General features: G+C 37.8%; 1 protein-coding gene across 1 annotated transcript in view; it reads right to left on the reverse strand.

Annotated features, from left to right (window-relative positions):
* Positions 1-1220: 1220 nt before the first annotated feature.
* Positions 1221-22628, reverse strand: part of ERCC6L2 (ERCC excision repair 6 like 2) — an 81378-nt gene continuing 59970 nt past the window's right edge. Inside the window, exons 14-15 of the mRNA XM_075067212.1 lie at positions 13117-13301; positions 1221-4404 (exon numbers count right to left, since the gene is read on the reverse strand). Coding sequence (XP_074923313.1) covers positions 3444-4404; positions 13117-13301 — 1146 coding nt within the window. The 3' untranslated portion in view covers positions 1221-3443. The remainder of the gene's footprint in view (positions 4405-13116; positions 13302-22628) is intronic.

A 22628-nucleotide genomic window follows, 5' to 3' on the forward strand; every position in this document is an offset into this window, starting at 1 on the left:
TTTTATTAAGTAACTGCACTCAAAAACAAAACAACGTAAAACTTTAGAGCCTACAAGTCCACTCAGTCTATTATTTCTTGTTCAGCCAATCGCTAAGGGAAATAAGTTTGTTTACATTTACTGGAGATAATGCTGCCCACTTCTTCATTACAATGTCACCTGAAAGTGAGAACAGACATTCACATGGCACTGTTGTACTTGATGTTGCAAGATATTTATGTGCCAGATGCGCTAAAGATTCATACAGCTCTTCATGCTTTAGCCATCGTTCCAGAGGACATGCTGCTATGCTGATGACGCTTGTTAAAAAAATAATGTGTTAACCAAATTTGTGACTGAACTCCTTGGGAGAGACTTGTATGTCTCCTGCTGTTTTACTCACATTCTGACCATATATTCATGTTATAGCAATCTCAGATGATGACCCAGCACATGCTGTTTATTTTAAGAACACTTTCACTGCAAATTTGACAAAATGCAAAGAAGATAATGTGAAACTTCTAATGATAGCTACAGCACTCAACTCAAGATTTAAGAATCTAAAGTGCCTTCCAAAATTTGAGGGGAATGAGGTGTGGAGCATGCTTTCAGAAGTCTTAAAAGAGCAACACTCTGATGCAAAAACTATAGAACTCAAACCACCAAAAAGTAAATCAACTTTCTGCTGGTGGCATCTAACTCATGATGATGAAAATGAAAATGCGTCGGTCTACACTGCTTTGGATGGTTATCAAGCAGAATCTGTCACCAGCATGGACGCATGTCCCCTGGAATGCTGGTTGAAGTATGAAGGGACATATGAATCTTTAGTGCATCTGGCATGTAAATATCTTGCGACCCCAGGCACAACAGTGCCATGCAAACACTCGTTTTCACTTTCAGATGACATTGTAAACAAGAAGTAAGCAGCATTTTCTTCTGCAAATGTAAACAAACTTGTTTGTCTGAGTGATGGGCTGAACAAGGAATAGGACTGATTGGACTAGTTGGCTTTAAAGATTTACATTGTTTTATTTTTGAATGCAGGGTTTTTTTGTGCATAGTTCTATATTTGTAAGTTCAAATTTCATGATAAAGAGATCACACTACAGTACCTGTATGAGGTGAATTGAAAAATACTATTTCTTTTGTTTATCATTTTTACAGTGCAAATATTTGTAATAAAAAATAAAGTGAGCACTGTACATTTTGTATTCTGTGTTGTAATTGAAATCAATATATTTGAAAATGTAGAAAACATCCAAAATACTTTAAAAAATGAATCGCACAATTTAAAAAATGAATCATGCTTTATCACAGTGTTAAACAATGCTAGAATACCATTTATTTAATCGCTTGACAGCCCCAACAGATACCACTAAAAGGCAAAATAATTCCAACTTTTGTCATCTACCTTGATCTCCATACAAGACATTGTTTTGTTTTTCTTATAATTGGTTGTATTAGTTGATAGGTTTTTCCTAGTTGGTATCATGTTTTATTAGCATTAGATTTTCAAAATAAGGGAAGGTGTAACAACAGCGACTCCGATCCATATTACTGACCCATGTGACAGAGTTAGTAAGCTTTTGTAATTCTTATCTACATGAGGTGGCTGAGTGAGGAAACAAAGACCTGCATGCCCACGGGACACAATTTATTACACAGGCAGATCTCTGTTTTAGAGATGTGAAAAATGAAGTGCAGAGATTCAGTAACTTGCCCAAGTTGTCACAGAATGTGTGGCAGACATGAAAACCGAAATCACATCTGAATCCCACTCCTGTGTCTCTACTACAATACCATAATTCTTTCCAGGAGCCTCTAGACTATGTAATTATTCAGCTCACCTATTTAGGCTTGAGTGCAATTAAACTGCTTTGTTAACAGCCATTTTGGATCAAGCTACTGTACTATAGGCAGTGACTTCATTTCAATAACTGAACTACTTCAACAGAAATGTAAGTTCTACAGTAAAAGTAAACACAACTGTGTTTTAAGTGTGAATATTGATATCAGTTTTTAGGGCCACATTTTTATAAATAGGTACAGACAATTGCACATGCTGCAATATGCATACACTCATTACGAGTGCAATTACAGTAACTGCACATGCATGTAACAAGGTACACCTCCAACAAGCCAGCTGCACATATAATTCCATGTCCCCTTTTCTAAATATCTTGTTCATGTTATATATAAATGTGTACAACTTAGTATTGTATATAAAACATTTATTCTTTTCAGAGCACAATTCTTACAAAAATGTAAACCAAATTAGTTCTTTCCATCCAAAAAATATCTTCCCCCCACCCCCCACATTATAAAATACTCACATTTGATCTAAGTTATTTTTCCATCAGTTTATTTTCATATTAGACACTCAAATGTTAGAATAAACTAAGAGACAACACTAAACCTGGGATACTGAAAATAACTGGAATTGTCTGAACTTCATTATGAAATGGGCTGAAAAAGACTTGAGTGGGGGGGAAAAAAAAAAAAAGCATCCCTGCCTGTGATATTAGCTGACTATCTTAACTACCTGGAGACCATGGCGATGAAGAAGGTTTTTGTGATATGGGTACTTGCCTACCAGAGAAATACGAGGAATCATAAGCGAGGCCTCCAAATTATTTTGCACAGGTGAGTGACTAGTTTCAATAAATGACATGCAAGAGTGAAAGGCTCCAAATTCCATTATGAGTTATTCAGTCCTCAAAAATTCTCTAATTATAATTTAACACATATATGTGAAGTTCTGATTAAAAAGATACATATTCTCCGATTAAAAACCACCTTGTTTAATAGCAGTCTTATGTGAGATTGCAGGGATCCACCCACGCAACATTAGAGGGACTGCTGGCAAAGTGACAGCCTGAGCCTCCCATATTTCAGCAAGAGGGAAAAATACCCAGAGCTACATTTAACTTTAGGCACATCTGAATCCAAAAGAAAACAACTTAAGTGATTTATAATTTAAAATTAGCATGAGTTAAATCACAGTAGGATGTGACAGAGCTAATGTGTACCTATAATCATGGATTGCAGTAGCTGTGAAGACAGCATTTGACTTAAAGACATGGATTAGTAAACCGTAAGTCATACCCTGCAGTGTTGTACTATTGAAAGTAACACATCTTATTTGGTTTTATGCCTCTATGATCACAGCAGAATCCCTAGTACGAGACCACTGAAGTCACAACAAATATGGGCCTCCTTATGATTACAAACAAGGCCAGGGTTTAAATTACACTAAGATCCTACATTTATGTCACCATTATACAGAAACGTAGGTTAGCTTATCTTACAGTATGCCCCAAGGCCAATGGTCACAATAAGATATGAATGGAATGCTGTCCCACAATGTATACTACTAACACCAGTAAATTTTCCTAAGCTGTATTTGTGCAACTGATGAATTTATTACCTGAGCTTTAAGATCAGTCTTTCATATCTAGACATCAAAAGGTGTGTGTGCCAGATGTAGACTCATCTGAATCACTTAGATTATATTTTTTCCATAAAAAATCATCATTTTGTTTCCAAAGAGAACTTTCATGAACTTTCTTTTTTGTCAAAGCAACAGGAGGTGCTCTTTCACACAGCTCCTCTATGACTGCCATGTCCGTGAGCCTTCTGAGACTCTCATCATTCTGCTCATTCAGCACATCCCAGAAGTCTTTTGGTCGTTCTTTTGCTTTTTCTGCAGGTCCTGAAAGAGATCTTCTTGGCAGCTCTGTAGGCCTGTTTCCATTACTTTTGAAGAGGTCATTGAGAACAGAGGTGTCTCCTAGTAAGTCTACAAAAGAGTTTTTCATGTAAGTCTGAGTTTCTCTCTCTCTGTTTTCTGACTGAGACAGGGATCTTTTTCTTGGAGATTCTGTCCCCTCTGAGTCCTGCTGTCCTTTAGTGATATTTACAGAGCACATTTCAATTATTTCTGATTTACTGCTTACTGAGTCAGTTGCCATAAAATCTTTGAATGGTTGACTGTTTCTCCCACTGATGCTATTTTGGGTATTGACAGTGGACAATTGTTTATCTTTTGAATTAAGGCACACAGCATCTTGTATGCAGAAATCATTGTGAAACTGTTTTGCTTCTCCTTTGTGTCTTTTTTGGCTACATATTTCTGCAGTCACGAAGAGAGGATCTTTAGTTGAAGGACCAGACCTTGACTGTCCACATTTTATCATGGCTCTTCTCTTTCTACAACGACTTGTATACACTTCTTCCTCACACCCATCTGAAACATGTACTGGAACTTTGACTGGAAATAGGTCCTCTAACTCTGGATACTTTCCAGCATAAAAATCTCTCAACATTTTCTGTCGTGCTTCTGAAGTGGCTTTTGCAATATATTCTGCAAGTTCTTCAACTGAAGCCATGTTAAAGTGGGATACCATTTCTTCAAACTGTTTCCTATAGCCAACAATAAAGAAAAACAATTATCTTGTCTCAAATTTTTTTAAAAAGGCACAGAGTATAAAATAAAGATACAATCAATTCATTCAGTTTAATTGGCTTATATAACACAAACCTAGAACAGAACTGAAAGTCATACCCTTATTGGTAACAGTACTAGTTCTGATTTCAATTGCAATGAAAAGACCAAGAGCAAAATATTCAAAGTTGCCAAAGTGACACAGGTCTTGTCTACATCAGGGTGGGGTAATAAGCTCTACATGGGCGTGCTTTCCAAAGTGGACTAACGTGCTGCTAATTAATAGGTCCCTGCAGACCCTGCTGGTGTGCCTTAACTCAGCGCTGTTTGAAACAGCTCTAGGTGAAACTGCACTATGGAAACTCTAGCATGCACCAGCATGCTACAGGGTCTACAGGGACCAATTAATGCACAACACATTAGTGCTTTTTAGAAATCACAATGCTGGACAGAACATTTCCCCCACGTGCAGACAAGCCCTTAGCAGTCCAATTTTCAAAAGTGACTTAGGCACTCAGGAGCCTAAACTTTATTGAAAGGCAATGGGACTGAGGCCCGGCCCTATATCTAAAATGTAGGTAGACTTAACTAAATCATTCAGGGGTATGAAAAATGCACACCCTTGAGAGATGTTGTTAAGCCAGCCTAAGACCCAGTGTACACATCACGAGGTCGCCAGAAGAATCCTTCTGTCAACCTAGCTACTGCCTCTCAAGGGGGTGGATTTATTACACTGCTGGAAAAACTCCTTCTGCCACTGTAGCATATGTCCACACCACACTCCTGCAGCTATGTCACTGTAGTGCTTGTAGCACAGACTTACTTTTAGGCACGTAAGGGCCAGATTTTTAAAGGTATTTAGACACTGAAGATTCATAAAGGCACCTAGTGGGATTTTCAAAAGTGCCTAACACCCACTGAACCAAAATCATTTAAAAAAATAATCTCACTTGAAAAGTTGAAGGCATAATTTATGGCTTACCACCACGTATCACATTAAACTTGGGAGGAAAATGTTCCTGGCAGGCTCTTAACATGTACAGATGAGAGTTCTAATACTACACGGCCACTGGCTCAGATATCAAGCGCTACAATAACACACTGCTATGGTCTTCCGCCCAATTCCAGAACAGAGAGTAACTTAAAATCTCGAATATTAAAAAGGTCTCTGACTTAACTGGACACATGCAATACATTTTCTATAGATATGATCCTTGGAACTAAAGCTTGAAATTAGCTCAACTCCTTTGGGTGCAGATGGTAAGCAGCCATTTTTGCAGGCTTCTGAGAGAGTTCAGCTCTGGGAACAGAGAGCAAACTCAGATACAGAGGCCCATTAGTAACTTCTGACAACTCTTAAAATATTGGGCTGTAGCTCATGGAGAATCATTGGGCTACCCAGAAATTACTGAAATGTTCCTTTAGCAATGAGTTCCTTTCAATACTTGGATTTTAACATTCACAGTCAATTTGGGAGAGGAAGTGGGATAAAATTTTGCTGCATACTGATAAAGGTATAAATAGTTTATGGTTTGATATCTACCTTACTTAAATTCCTCCCCTCATGAGAGGGAAAGAGAGAGAACTAAAACTAGATTATAATTTGATAAAATATACTGTATGGTGATAAGGTAGGAGACATACATATAGTTCTAAAAACAAAACACTAAGTCTAATGTTTGGGCAATTCATTAACAGAGCTCTAAAAGTGAAAAGTATCCTAAATTGGATATTTATTTTTACTCATTTAAAGAACAACAGAAAGAGATAAACCCATTTGTGCACTCAGTAATTCATACTGAAATGCTATCTGGTCTGATGGAGGGGAGCTTGGGTGAAAGATCTTACCAAATTAGAACAAACAACATCCATGCTATTAAAAGATTGTATTGAGAATATGAGACAAAATCTTTATACTGAATTTTCAGGCATAAAAATTGATGTTAGAAACAAAATCTTTTTTAAAAATTAAATTATCTTAGAACATTGTGAACCTTTAAGGCCAGCCTATGTTTGTTTTGGATACAATACTTGAAACAATTTGACTTATATGAACCCGTAAGTACCAAAGGCCATGGAAATCCTAAATCATGGTAATAATGAACACATTTCAAAGAATTAATCTCGTATTTATGGAATGCTGAACTCTGAGCTTACCTGGCTACAGTAACAACTTGGCTATTAATGTCTTGTTAAAAAAAAAAAAAACTTTTTTTTTTGGTAAGGAACTTCCTATTCTCTTCAACACTTTGTACTTTCACATAGTTTTACCACCTTAGACAGTGGAGGAATACAGAAACTTTAAAATCTTGTATTTACAGAAACCATAAGGAAAACCATGGGATTCAATCTCCTCTGCAATCTAAGCGGCAGCTGATGACCAAGTTGTGTGCAACAGGAACATTAATTAAAAAAATATATAACTTTTCAAGACAACAAGCTATTTTGGAAGGCAAGCTACATATAAAATATTTTCAGCTAAATATCCTGCAGTAAAGTTAAAAGATGTTATGAATTGAACAGAAAACTTCAGGCGAGCAGGTATTGACATGCCTTACATAATTTGTGAGGCACAACAAAAAGCTGGGTGTATTCTGTCTAGGAAGATATATCTGCCACGACTTACATGCTTTTTTATTTTATTTCTAAAACTACAGTAGGGATTCTGAGGTAAGAAACACTTACTGAAAATAGTTCTCCCGATGTACCATAGTGCAAAGCAGCAACAAGGATTTTTCTAGGCTTATCTAGTAATCTAGTTTGCTGATAGCTATGAAAGATTCACAGGCATAATTGATGTCATACTCATTTTCTTCCTTCTATCCGTCTATTGTTAGACAATAGACAGCTCAGGCTTGAGGTAGGAATAGTGAAAATGGTTTGAGTGGTAGCATACACACGAAGTAGAGAGAGTTTACATGTACTTTCTAAGGTTTATACTTAGCCTGGTTGAACACGTAATATTTTCCACAGACAGCAACATTGTGTGCTTTCCACAAGCTGCTCAAACAATGTGCATCAACCCTAAACTGGAGGGACCATCTTTACGAATGACAAATAGTACAGTGCCCATACCCACCATTCAATCTTCGACCTATCCACTGACACTGCCCACAAGGGTGCCAATCAGAGTATTTCTGGGACATGAATACTTGTCTTTTTTGGCACTGCAAGGAGAACATTAGTCCATTTTGTGTAGATAGTATAATAGAAAGTAACTTTCTGTCAGTACCGCTCTGCACTGAACTTGAAGCAAAAGGATGAGGTGAAAAACTCCATTATTCTACTTCCAATCCCCTATCCATTCAGTCCCCTAAGTATTATTTAGAAATCCAAAGGATCAGACAGCTTGAATATTTTTATTCACTAATATAGCTATATTTTAGTCAATTCAGCTTTAAATTCTGATATCCACTCTTCCAATGTACTTTAAAGCCCGTGGGACTCAACCTTTTTTCTCTCCTGTAACATTCCTTCTTCCCCCCCCCCCCCCCCNCACCTAAACTATTTTGCCTTGGGGACTTCCTAAAATTCTCCATGCCATTAAACCTTCCTCATCTTAATTTTCTAAAATGAGGCTCAGAAAATGAGAGGGTTAAACCTTAAACTAGCATACTTAATACCGCAGCTGCAGTGTGGTCAGGTCTGCTGATGGCAATTCCAGGCTGCAGGGCAGAACAGTCAATGGGCCCTCACCCACGCACAAGCTGCACCTGTGTGGATACAGTCCATCTGACATTTAGGCAGTGCTGCGCCTGTGCTGGCTGGTGCCCAGCAATCTGCAGGCTGTGCTGCTGTTGCACGTTCTGGCATGGCCAGGGCTTGTACATGCCTGCCCAGTAGGATTGGGTGAGTTTGGGTGTGGTGGTGGTGGTGTGGGGGGTTTGAGCGTTTGGGCTCTGGGAAGGAGTTTGGGTGAGGGAGGGAGTGCCGGCTCTGGGAAGGCGTTTGGGTGCAGAAGGGGGTGTGGGGTGCAGGCTCTAGGCTGGGGCAGGGGTGCATGAAGGGGTCAAGGAGTCAGTGCTTACCTTGGGTAGCTCCCGAAAGCGGCCAGCACACCCCTCTAATAGTGGCTCCTAGGCAGGAAGCCCAGGAGGTCTTCGTGTGCAGCTGCCTGCAGGCACCGCCCCCACAGTTCCCATTGGCTCCAATGGGAGTGGTGGAGTCAGCACTCAGGCCAAGGACAGTGCGTGGAGACCCTCCTCCCGAGGCGCTGCACGGACGTGCCACTGGCCACTTCCGGGAGCAACGCAGAGCAAGGGCGGGCAGAAGCCTGCCTTAGCTTTGTTGCGCTGCCAGGGCAGTGCCTGGGGGCCCCGGGGCCTTTTAAACCGCCTGGGCCCCTGGGCAATTGCCCTCTCTTCTCCCCCCTCAGCTGGTCAGAGCGTGCTTCTAGCAAAGTGCAGAACTATCAAGATCGCCATCCTTCAGAATACATACTAAGCTCCCTTTGCCCAGTCTTTGATGGCTATTCATGTTCAAGTCAGAGGTCCTGTGGGCAATTTTAAAAGAAAGATAGCACTTAACCCTGACGTCTTATGGCCTAGATTGTGAAGGAGTCATAAATGAGCATATGTCCACTGCATTACCTATATCTAACTCATTGGCAAGTCAGTCACTTTGGTGTATATATTTAGAAAGTTGAAAGCTCCAGCCATTTAAAACTGAAAACAATCTTCAAGAATATGATTGTACCAGACTAGACCTTGAGCCTCAAACATATTGCTGTTGGTTCTTTTAGACTAGACACTTTCTATAAAATGCAGCAGGTTTGTAAAGAGGTCATCTTTTCTCCTAGCTGAGTACTAAATGCAGCCAACACTCTTGTTTTCCTTCCCCGTCCCCAGAGTTGGGCCTCTTTTCAATAAAAGCTTGAGAGTTTCCAGCATGTAGCTGCAGCATCTCACACAAAAAAGTCTGTTTGCAACCAGCTACTGTTTTCCCCAAGATTATTTCCAGCCATTCTCAGCTTCGGCTGAATATGTGGCTGCAAAATTTCATATTTTCAGATTTCTGTCCACAGACATTGGCACCATTCTAAATGGAAGGTTAAAACACAGGAACTAACAAGCCCTAAGAGGTCCTGGCTCTAATTTTACATGAAATAAGGCTGTTTTGCTTACTAAATCATTTCTTAATCCATTTTCAAGGCTTTTAAAAATCTGCAGATGTAGTATCACTATCACACGAGACTATCTAAGTGATACTCTGACACTTCACTTTAACTCTCTGAAAAAAGATAGAGCTTTCCCAATCTAAATAGTTTATCCAAATACTCAGCTGCTCCACTTTTTCCTCTCCCCTCTCACACCCATAAAAACAATCAATTTTTAGAAGTACAAAACTAATACGAAAAGATTTAGTGAAAAAAATCTGCATTAAAATATTCTTAAAGAGTTACATACATTGCACATTTTGCATATAACTGCAAAGAATCCCATGGGTAGGGTGTGTTTAAAAATTCACTATACATTTATCAAATATATTTTAAAAATGTCAATCCACATAGGCTCATTTTCAAATTATTGGGAAAGACCTTTAAATAATTCAGAACAAGCTTCCAATTTCAGGTCACCAGGGTGTTTTTGTTTTGTTTTAACCACTATGTAGATAATCTACTATTCAGTGTGGACAGTGAACCAGTCTGTTTCTGTTAAAAACAGAATTCAGAAGTTAACATATTTTGAACATCTACAACAGCATCTCTGTTTTAATATCATTAGGTATATGCCACGGGCCTCTCCCAGTAGCAGCTATCCAGACTCCAACGTTTACAGAAAGATGCTGCATCCCTTCTTCCATGGAGAAAGCAGTTTGATTACAAGTACATCCTCAAACAATTTTACTGGTTCCCCACTTATTTCAGGATCCAATCTGATATTGACCTTCTTGTTTCTAAAATGCACTTGCTTCAGCTGATTTCATAAAATCTCTCTCTCAGCGTCTCGCTTAGTTAGTACTGGCCTATTCCTTTCGATTCCTGCATGCTCTTTGACCAGTTACTATGAGAACTTTCTCTTCTGCAGCTCTTGCCATCTGCTACAATGTTCCTCTTTCCCTGCACTATTATAATTTAAATGTTGCTAATTAGTATTAAATAGTGAGGAGGGACAGAGTGGAGTGGAGTGGGGGATGGAGGGAGAGGGGAAGAGAGAGACAGAATGAACAAGAATGAGTCTTTTTCTAAACTGAGGGTTTGCGGGGGAGCAAGATATGGGAGGATGGGGAAAGAAGCAGTAAAGAAAAATATCCTGTTTTGAAAACTTGAATCTGTGTTTAAAAAAAAAACAACAAACTTTTTAGTCCCTGTACAATCCCACAGGTGAAAGAGACTAAATCTGGATAATACCAGTAGCCAGTCTTCAATCCACGCTATAAAATCTTATTTTATACAATTTAATAAAATAAGCTGCAGTACTGTACAGTGCACGTACCATGAATCCTGCTAGGATGACATCTGCAGAGATACGTAATGCATGACATGTTGATTCAACATGTTGAAATGGTTTGCGGGTGGTTCCATTTGAGCTCAGCCTCAAGACTGATGGCTGTAAATTCTCATTTAAGTTTCAACAAGAATTGGAATATCAGATTTGTTTAAGAGCCCAAAATTCTGATTTTCAGCAAGTCATTTATTTTATACATCCTGATTGGCAGTGAAATAGACTACTGTCTGGGTACATTCTCAAATTAGCAGGAAAAGAGAAATCTTTCAAAGCCTAACCCCCTCAAGGAGAAGACTACATCTTCCTTCCCTCCCACACACTGGCACCTGCTGTTAAACACATTATAGATTCATCACTTGCCAAAATTCCATTTCTAAAATAAACACTGTTCAGATTTAAATAAAACATTTAAAAAGAACTTCCTGTATCTGATTAAAAACGGAATTAATTTTTCCTTAAGTACATTTTCACAGACAAGTCATAAACTACACCTGACAGACAGCAAATCACAACACTTTGCACATTTTTGAATGGTTTTAAATATTCACTTCCCTAAAATAGGTAACACTGCATTTTCCAAAAATTAGAACTTCAATCTCTTGTCAACACGACTGTTTGTTCCATAATGAATTTTTAAAAAATAAGTGTTTACTTATTTAAAGAGTTATAGTCCTAGCTAGGGCACTGTAATAAGTAAAATCTTTAAACATTTCATCTCTATTTTGGAATAAGTGAAATTCAGGCTTTTCAAAGTTAAAGAACTGCTGAAACAATCATTTCAATACAATTTTTGCTAGTAAAGACCAACTTTTCACATATCAACAAGTTACTACCCTCTTTGTCGACTTAAAAGCAGAGACAAACTGTGTATTCTTTAAGTAAACAACTTGTATAAAACCTACTGTCTAAAATTTCGAACTACTTCACAAATTCTAGATGCACTAGGAGTGTTTCCATAGTTAAGGAAGAGGTGAGCTTCGCACTTAAAGCAGGGATTTAACTTTTTTGTAATGTATGAAGAATATATCGCACCCTCTCGAAGCACTTATTCTGAGTTAAAAACTTCAGAGAATCTAAATGAGTAGAAGTACCCAAACAATCTTAACTCTACCTAGTAGTGACAGGATTAAAAATATGAAAAAAAAAATCAAATACATTTTAAAGGTCAGTTTCTTCTAATCTGAAACACCAGGCACAAAATGTCTCAATCTTAATTGCATAGATATTGCTTTCCCATTCTTTAACAACGTTTGGATTTCTTTTAAATCTAACCTTAACTCTTAATTTCATGGGTTTATAATGTTTGTTTTTAGATTAATTAAATGCAGGAATTTTTAAAATGTTAAATTTACTAATAAGCACTTTCGTTCTCAACTCCACATTAATAGCTTTTATCTGAGAATATTCACTGAATCTTAACACCCTTGTGAGGAAGGTAGGAGGGTATTGATCTGCTTTTTTCAGATTAAGGAAAATAACACAGTTGTGTATCGCCACATGACTTGAGGGGCCACATCTGTAGTCCTTAATCAGGCAAAACTCCCATTTAAATTGCTGAGAGTTCTGACTAACAACTGCACAACTGGACCCATAAAAATAAGATTCTAATTGCACATACTGCAATGTGTCTAAACTGTGGTTCTCAACCTATTTACCACGGGAGGCCGCATATGCTGCTCGCTATATGTTATGTGGGCCACATCCACACAATATACGTAATATCTGTATGGCCCTGAGGATGTCACATGGGCTGCAACTGTGTGCTGATTGGGCCATAAGCAGCCTGCTGGCTACAGATTGAGAAACACTGCTCTAAACCAATGCAAAATGGACCAAAATTCTTTCCTGATGTAAAGCTATTGACTTTACACAAGTTAGGCTGGAATTATTTTGGCCCTATAAATCCAGTTGGAGGTCTTCAAACTACCTCAATTTGAAATTTATCAAACTTCCACAATGTTAACTGAAACACAAAACATCATGTGTCCTGTTTCAAGTAATTCACGTCTATATTTTAATTCAGCAAGTATGGCAAAAGTGTTGCGCTGTATAAGCTACAGTATAAAGGCAAAGTTTCCAATTACTTCTGCTCTTGTCACAGAAAGTCATCAATAACCCAGCCCTGCCTTTTGCCCACCTGTGTCTGACTTAAGTTTGACAAAATGAAAAAATTACACGACTTCCTAAAGTAAAGTTCTCTGTAATCTCTACTTCTTCCTCATCCTCCCACCTTACGAGTCTCACCTGCGAATGCTTTTGGGGGTCTCTCCAATCAAAAAGGTGGTTGCACCTATTCTGTGTGCCTTTTTTTTCTTCTGAATTGCAGGATGTACAATACAAAGGTGAGATTGCTTAGTGTTGTCACTTATTTGCTGTTGTCTCTTAATGTTATTTTTTGCTGATATGGCTTCTTGGGTTTCCGTCTCTCTCTAACAAAAAGAGAAATAGAAAACATTATTTGTCCATATTTCATAGGACTTTTTTTCAAATATGTAGTAATTCTGTTCTGATCACTCTAATTTCACAATTAGCCATGGTGTAGCAGTTAGTCTGCTAGCCTGGGACTCAGGAGACCCAACATCAATTCCCTGACATGTCACAAACTTCCTCTGTGACTTTGAGCAAGTCACTGCGTCTCAGTTCCCCACCTGTAAAACTGGGATAATAGCACTTCCCTACTTCACAAGGGTGTAGTGAGGATAAATACATTGAATCTTTCACTAAATGCTAGTACAATGCCTGGCAAAATGGGGCCCCAAACTCAGCTGGAACCTGCATCATAATACAAAGAACCTACTCACACATTAAAATTATGGCAGTGACTCAAATACATCCTCATTTCTTCCTTGCTTCATTTAGCAAGATTATATGGGCCATCTAAATTTCCATTTAGTTTCTGTTTATTAATGGTTTTGTTACATGTATACTTGCCTTGTGCAGAATTTTCAGTTACTTAATATCCTAGTTTGATTTCCTATCTATGATATTTTCCTCAATCAATTTTTATTTGATGCATGCCCATTTCCTAACTTCCATGGGACTGTTTGCAATGTTCTTAGACCCTAGGATCTCACATCTGTTCTCATTATATTACTTTGGCAAAATACAGACCCAACTTGCCTGGATGGGGAGGCTCTGACAATGAAAACAAACAAATTAAGAGACCAAAGATTTAAACTTTTACTTTGACAAGGTAAGTGCACAACTCCAATCATCAATGCTGCAGTGGACTCTTACATAGACTACCAAAACTGAAGTCAAGGCTCCAAGTTAAAAAAAACAAGGTCTTCAGTTCTCCAAAGGAATTTTATAATGATATTACTCAGCAAACAGACAAGCTATAAATAACACCTCATATATTCTAAATATTTTAAAAATATTACTGTGTATATTTTTAAATATTTACATATTGTATAATTATTGTTTGAATACAAATGGATATTTGTGTAAATTTAAAATGTGTAATACATTTTAAGAGAAAGCCTAAAGGTTGGCTTCAAAATAATTTATTTTGATGGGTCAGATATTTAAATGCAAAATATTTGCAGTAGAAAGAATGCTCTCAGAAAATGTCTAGTATTCATCTTTCTTCCTCAGGGAATCAGGAGTTATATTAAAATTATATAATTTAATTAAAGCAAACAAACATAGCTGGTGTACAGTACTAGTCTAGTCATGTCAATGTCTTCCTTAAAAGTACTTTATAACTCCCTAATTTTTCATCCATTTATTTCCTTTCATTAGAGAACATGGAATAGATGAGGCAGCAATGCTTTGGTTTACACATCTGTTCAAACACAGAAGATTAAAAATCTCTCTTTGGGAAAAAGCCAAATCTTGTAAACACACTAAAAGTCATAAACTTGCTAGTCTTTGCAAAGAACCAGAATTACTGTAGAAACATACTGCTTACTGTAAATAAACTCTCACAAATGGCATCTGTAATTCTAAAAGGACAAAAACTTTTAAATGTGTTTACAAAAGTCTGTGAAACTCTTACCCTGCCCAAATTAACTGGTCATGGTTTCTGCATGGAGGTAGAAAAAATTACTGTAAACACCATTTCCCAAGCGCTAATGCTAGTGGAAGCCTAAAGCAACTATGAATTACCTTTGAATGTCTTAATTCAGTCTTCTGGACAAAAGCCAACTGGTAAAATGGACCCACCACCAATTTATGTTGATGTAGAACTACTGGCATTATTTGAATTTGTGAAAAGGATTTGAATTTGATAAAATTATGAACAAAGTCTAAACCCAAATAACACTTTTCGAAAATGACAAACATGAACTTTTAGGCAAGAATAGAGGGTTATAGTGTAGCTTTTCTTAAGAAATCTTCAAACTCTCTCAGGGCCTTATCAAGACCATTAACTTCAATTATAGCTGGGATAAGGCCTAAATGCAGCAATATGTTTTGCATGTAGGTAAGTGAAAATATTCCATGAATCATTTGAAATTTTTTTTTGTTGTTTGTTTACTTTCAAATATCAATTTTTCATATTATAATTACTGTTAAAATAACCAAAAACTTCACAGGAATATTTTGGCTGCTCCTTTCTTGTTTTGTTTGTGCTTTGAATTGGATTTCTATGTATTACTCTCATCAAGCCTACTCTCATTTCTTCCTTTTCACTTTCACATTACTGATGTTCTTTCTAGTCCCCTCTCTTCATGGCTGCTTGGCTTCTTCTCTTACCCTCTGCTTCAAGCCTATTTCATGCCAGCAACTTCCTGTCAACAGCTACCCTTTTCTTGTTCCTCAAGGGCTTTTCCGCTCCACCTTCAAACCCACATCATTTGTTATAAGCCCTCCTGCACCAAATTCCATGCTGACATTACATCATTGGCCTCTTTCATTTGTATTATCTCATATATTGTATACATCTGAATTAGGCACCATTTTTGCAAAGACCTACTGAACTGCATGGGACTTGATACAATCATATCCTTTTATAGGATTGGACCTTAAGATTGCAAACTCCTTGTTACAGAGACCATCATATTTGTAAAATGCCATGCTCACTTACAAGTATTCCATAGAATACTCTGACTTTGGAATAAGATTTAAGTTTAAAAAAAAATCAGTAAGAGGACCAAAAAATGCTGCCATGGCTAAACAGAGTAAAAGAGGCAGTTAGAGACAAAAAGACATACTTTAAAAATTTGAAGTCAAATCATAGTGAGGAAGACAGAAAGGAGCATAAACTCTGGCAAGTCAGATGTCAAAGTATAACACCTGAAGAGCAAGTAGCAAAATAAAAAACTAAGTAATTTTTTCAAAAAATACATCAAAGCAGGAAGCCTGACAAATAGTCTGTGGAGCTACTGGATGATGGAGGTGCGAAAGGAGCACTCAAGGAAGACAAGGCTGTTGTGGAGAAGGTATATGAATCTGTTGCATCTGTCTTCACTGCAGTGGATGATGAGATTCCCACACTTAAGCCATTCTTTTTCAGAGACACATCTGAGGAACTGTCTCAGATTGAGGGGTCAAGAAGAGGTTTTGGAACAAATTTATAAATTAAACAGTAATAAGTCATCAGGACCAGATGTTCTGAAGGAACTCAAATATGAAATTACAGACCTACTAACTGTGCCATGTAATCTATCACTTAAATCAGCATCTGCACTAGCTGACTGGAAGATAGTTAATGCAATGATCATTTTAAAAAAAGGCTCCAGAGGTGAGCCTGACAATTACAGGCCAGTAAGTCTAACTTCAGTATCAGGGAAATTGGTTGAAACTATAACAACAAAAAGAATTATCAGATACCTAGATGAATACAAGACGTTGAGGAAGAGTCAACATGGCTTTTGTAAAGGGAAATCACACCTCACAAAATCTATTAGAATTCTTTAAGAGGGTCAACAAGCCTCTTAAAGACCAAGGTGATATGGAGTACTTGGACTTTCAGAAAACCTTTGACACGATCCCTCACCAAAGGCTCTTATAAGCAAAGTAAGCAGTCACGGGATAAAGAGGTTATATAATAAGAGGGAAGGTCCTCTCATGGATCCGTAACTGGTTAAAAGATAGGAAGCAAAAGGTAGAAATAAAGGGTCCGTTTTCACATTGGAGAGAGAGGTAAATAGTGTCATCCCCCAAGGATCTGTACTGGGACTAGTGCAGTTCAACAAATGATTTGGAAAAGGGGGTGGCAACGTTTGCAGATGATACAAAATTATTCAAGACAGTTAAGCCCAAACTGACTAAGAAGAATTACAAAGGGATCTCACAAAAAATTGGCCACAAAATGCCAGATGAAATTCAATGATATTATAAATGCAAAATAACGCACAATGGAAAACATCCCAATCATACATACAAAATGACTGGGTCTAAATTAGCTGTCACCACTCAAGAATGAGATCTTGGAGTCATCATGGACAGTTCTCTAAAGGTAACTGCTCAATGTGCAGCAGAAGGAAAAAAAAACAACAACAACTAACAACGTTAGGAACCATTAGGAAAGTGACAGATGCTAAGACAGAAAATATAATGCCACATACAAGATCTTGAATGTTGCATGGAATTCTGGTTGCCTTATCTCAGAAGCAGAGAGATTAGAATTGAAAAAATACAGAGAAAGGCAACAAAAATGATTAGGGGTATGTAAGTTTCCATATGAGGAGAGATTAAAAAGACAGACTGTTCAGCTTGGAAAAGAAACAAAAAAGGAGAGATATGATAAAGGTCTATAAAATCATGAATGGTGTGGAGAACGTGAACAGGGAAGTGTTATTTATTTCACATAACACAAGAAGCATGGGTCACTCAGTGAAAGTAATAGGCAGCAGGTTTAAAACAAACATGAGGAGGTACTTCTTCATACATTGCACAGTCAACCGGTGAAACTTATTGCCAGGGGATGTTGTGAAGTCCAAAAGTATAACTGGGTTAAAAAAAGAATTACATATGTTCCTATTAGATAAGATAGTCAGGGATGCAATTCCATGCTCTGGATGTCCCTAAAACCTCTAACTGCTAGAAGCAAGGAGTGGATGACAGGGGATGGATCACTTGATAAATTGTCTTGTTCTGTTGACTCCCTCTGAAGCATATGGCACTGGCCACTGTCAGAAGACAGGATATTGGGCTAGATGGACCATTGGTTTGTTCCAGTATGGCCATTCTTATGGAAGCCCACAAGAGAAGAATCTTTTAAATGGGCTAGCAGATTCTTATATGAGAAAGCATAATTTATAACACTATACTAAAATCTTATAAAAACCAGTAAAACTGTACCAATTCACATTAGAGAATGGGAGACCCATTATGCATTACTGAATTCTGTGACCAAGTGAAGAAATGAACAAAACAATAAAAAAGCCAGAATCCTGTATCACAAGTCATATTTTGTGCATGTAGTTTAGTTCTGATTTTTTAAATACTACTGTATAATAAAACTAGTAAATATACTGCTGGATATTTTGAAAGAGTAACAAAATTTTAGTGATAAAATCCTCATTTCCCAATCTTTTAGATCTTTGCTGAAAAGTGGGAAGAGTACTGCTGACTTGTGCATGTGAATTTTGGGTAGTGTTGTATAATGAAATGTGAAGTGGCATTCTATTGCATTAAACCAGAAGAAAGAGTTAATATATATCTACAAATTTTCAAATGTGTTGCCAAACACAGCCTGAGTTCTTTCCCCCAGGATTAAGATTCCAGACAACACCTGGATATGAAGTAATGTGTTCAACCATTTTCTCCCAATTTAATTGAAAGAAAATGCATATGCTTAAAAATTCCAAATACATGATGATGTGCAAAATATTTTTAAACACATCTGAAGACAGAATGAGGAAACCCATGAGGACTCTGGTCAATCAATACACTATCATTCAGAGATATGATACTTCCATGGTAAAAAGTTTCCCCATGTAGTTTACCACATTTTCTAATTAGCCTGCTTAAATGTATTTACTTTGTCTTTGGCTCTCAATTTAATACATATTTTTGAAAAAGAAAGCAACCAGTAGAGTGGCAAATTGACACTATTCTGATGAGGTCAATAAGTTTGGTGTTGCTGCAACATATATTTGCAGGGCATGTAACTACATTACCATCCAAGACGTTAAAGCCTCCCCTAACTAACTGACCACAGGCTTATTCGTCCTCCAACAAATTCATTGCACTCGTGCTAAATGATTTGAAACTCTCTCTTTTTATTACATTTCTCACAGCTTCCTTCCTCTCAAACCAATATATTAGGAGAAAGGTCCAGTGCTATAGCAAAGTAATGTTGCCTATGTAGCACCAAAAGCAAGAAATTATTTACATGCAATTGACTAGATTCAATCTAGTCCGTCACAGTTGTCCACACTCTGTCAGAGGAAAATCTGCCAAATGTAGTCTAAACTGAATCACTAAAGATTGACAATACATTTTCAAACAAAACCCTACAGGGTAAAGTCAGTGTCAGAGATGAAAGCCCTTCATCTACCAATTCAAGTATCAGTCAATATTTTTGCATCCTATAAAGTTAACTTAACGAAATAAACCTTAAGGAACTGGACAGTATCGCCATGTGTGGAAAAATGTGAGGGTTAAGGATAAGAAACTGAGTTTAGACAGACATCTCAAACTGAGAGCTGCTGTATGCCCAATTAAATGAGATTGCGAGGCCCCAGTTAAATGTGGGGAAAGGTGCATGTGGCAACGCAGTCATTCTCCCCTCCTCACCTTCATCTTGTTTCACTATCTCTTCCATGACTGTGCAATAGTACCTGCTGTAAAAAGACTTCCCTATGTTGCACCAGCAAACACAGACTGGGGAACGTCGGGAGAATTATGTTAAGTGCTCTACAACCTTTAAGACTACGTCATTGATTAAAAATACTTCCGGAGAAAGCAGTTATTTTGACCTCTTCATATTCCACTTCTTCTGCACAGAGTATTCAAAACATACATCAGTTTTCCAATGACCAAACCCCTGCTTATAAGTTTGAGATGAAGAGACATGCATAGAAAATGAAGAATGAATAGAGAAAACTGTCTTTTGTGATAGGAAGATATAAGTAGGTGTGTGTGTATATGTATGTTTTGAAAACTCTCAAAAGGTCCAGTAAAAATGGCAGCATCTGCATATTTCAAGTCCCACAGCCTTCACTCAGTCCTTACCTTCACATGTACTTTCAGAACTGAAGGTAAGAATGAGTGAAACTGGGGCATGTCCAAAGGGGGTGACTTGACAGTCATTGCTTCCAGCTTGACATTCTATCTTCAATTCTCAATGAAACTCAGACATCTTTTAGCAATGTGTGATAATCTAAATACCCTCTCACTCCAAAGTGAGAGAGATCTTTTAAAATTATAACAGGCCTACGTAAATACAATTATTTTCTGTGATCATATCCATGTCCACTTTTGAAGGTATACAACTTTCATATACTTGCTTCCTGCAAGGTGCATGCTACTGTACACCAAGCAGGGGTGGCCCTACATCTTATGGAACTTCAGGCAAATAAGTGTGGGGGCCCATTCAGCTCCCTCCTCACCTATGACTGAGTCAATCTGGCTGCAAAATGAATTGCTGCTATGGATTTTTGCTAGGGCTGGAGTCAGAACAGACTAGAAATGGGGGCATCAGGGATGGTACTCTACATGAGCATGTGTCGCATTCAGCTACATGGGTGATTGTGCAATGGGAATTTTTTCTAGATAGTTCCGAACCCTGTGGCAATTCCTCATTTCTCCAGGCTGCTTCAATGACAATGAATTTCCTTCAAAAAACTGTGGGACTTCACATGTTAAAGTATTTCAGCATAAATATACTGTCTGGGACTGACTCTCTCTCTAACTTACTGCCTGTTCACCCACTCAAACTATCACCCTGCAGCAGTTTTCTTGCAACATACAGGCTTCCAGCCATCATTTCCCCTGTGCATCTTTTCCCTCATCATGGCCAGAGCAGTGTTAACTAGCTTCTCCATTCAAGGATACATGAAATCACCACCAGATATGTAGGATAGACTCAGACTTTAAGGTCAGAAGGGACCATTATGATCATCCAGTCTGACCTCCTGCACAGTGCAGCCACACAATCTCACCCATTCACTTCTATAACAACCCCCTAACCTATGTCTGAGTTATTGAAGTCCTCAAATTGATGTTTGAAGACCTCAAGCTGCAGAGAATCCTCCAGCAAGTGACCCATGCCCCATGCTGCAGAGGAAGGCAAAAAACCTCCAGGGCCTCTGCCAATCTGCCCTGGAGGAAAACTCCTTCCCGACCCCAAATATGACGATCAGTTAAACCCTGAGCATGTGGGCAAGACTCACCAGTCAGCACCCAGGAAAGAATTCTCTGTAGTAACTTAGATCCCTTCTCATCTAACATCCCATCACAGACCAGTGGGCATACTTACCTGCTGATAATCAAAGGGATGCCTTTCCTTGCACAGTTTCATTATCTAATTTTCATTTCCAAAAACAAACAAAACTAACAATTCAAATTTCTAGATGCCCTGCCATCAGTCATATAAATTATGAAATATAATAGAGAAATCCAGTCGGACTGTCTCCTTAACATCTACTCACAATAAAACAACAAGCAAATACCCATTCTGCCTCATGCCTAACCCCAATCCCTTCAAAAGCTGAGAGAACAGATGGAGTCTGCACCATGTCCTGAAGGTCCACAGACTTTGGACGACTGAATTTCCCATTGGGGCTCATTCACAGTCCCAAATAGTCTGTTTACTTCTTTTCCCTCCCCTCTCTCCTTAAAATCTTCCTCTGCTTTTCTTTCCAATGGCTTTTCTCATATTACATATGAGTTGCCACCTTTCATTATACTTCTTTAGAAACTTTCTTATCCAGTTTTCATTGTATCTGGGTATGTTTTCTGTATTTGCTAGAGCATATAAAATCTGCAACTTGAGATTACTCTTGTTCACTTCATTTTTGGTCTCTTCTACCATCCACGTCTAGACAGATAAGCATGGAGCAAGGCTCTCTCTCTCCACTACTCTGCAAGCAAGAAGCTGCTCAAAGAATAATGCAGTCAGCATCATTCTTCCTTAGAGATCATATACATTATCTAGTCCCTCTTCAATATGATTCATACATCCAATATCACAAAATAGCTAGCTTCATCAATAACCATGGGACAACTACTGTTATACCATAATACACTTGCCTCATATCTGGTAGTCTGAAAGCAGAATTGTTCTTTTATCTATAGCTCATCAAATAATGAAGATAATTACAAGTGTTAGTGTCCATCTAATCTAAGGTGTCTGTCACCACAATATTTAAGATACAAACTGTAAGGATTATGTTTTAAAATGGCTCCTGAAGTTAACATTGCCTTTAAGTAAGGGGGACTAAAATTATATGTAAAAATAAAGCTGCTACAATTGTTTTGATCTGTTGTACTTGTAATACAGACTATTAGGAAAGTTCTTAATGTAATTACAAACCCCAATATTCAATTCCTCAACTTAATTTCTTCCAAAAGGAAATCAGCTCCCTGCAATTTCACATCCATTATCAGTCCTAATTCTGTGGTACACTTTTTGAAGTCAATTAGAGCACTTGCTCACTAGTATGAGCAAGGGGTTCTGAGTCTGTCCCCACATAATTAATATTTCATAACACCATACAGTTCAATCATTGGAATTCTTTTAATAGAAGTATATTCTGCACACAATGAAGAAACCAACAGAACTCTAAATTACAATGAACTGGGGGACTAAATTACTTCCATGACTTCCTTAAAGATTTAATGACAAAAAATAATAAAACAAC

The sequence above is a fragment of the Chelonoidis abingdonii genome, chromosome 6 (genome assembly GCF_003597395.2).
Source record: "Chelonoidis abingdonii isolate Lonesome George chromosome 6, CheloAbing_2.0, whole genome shotgun sequence".
Taxonomy (NCBI): domain Eukaryota; kingdom Metazoa; phylum Chordata; order Testudines; family Testudinidae; genus Chelonoidis; species Chelonoidis abingdonii.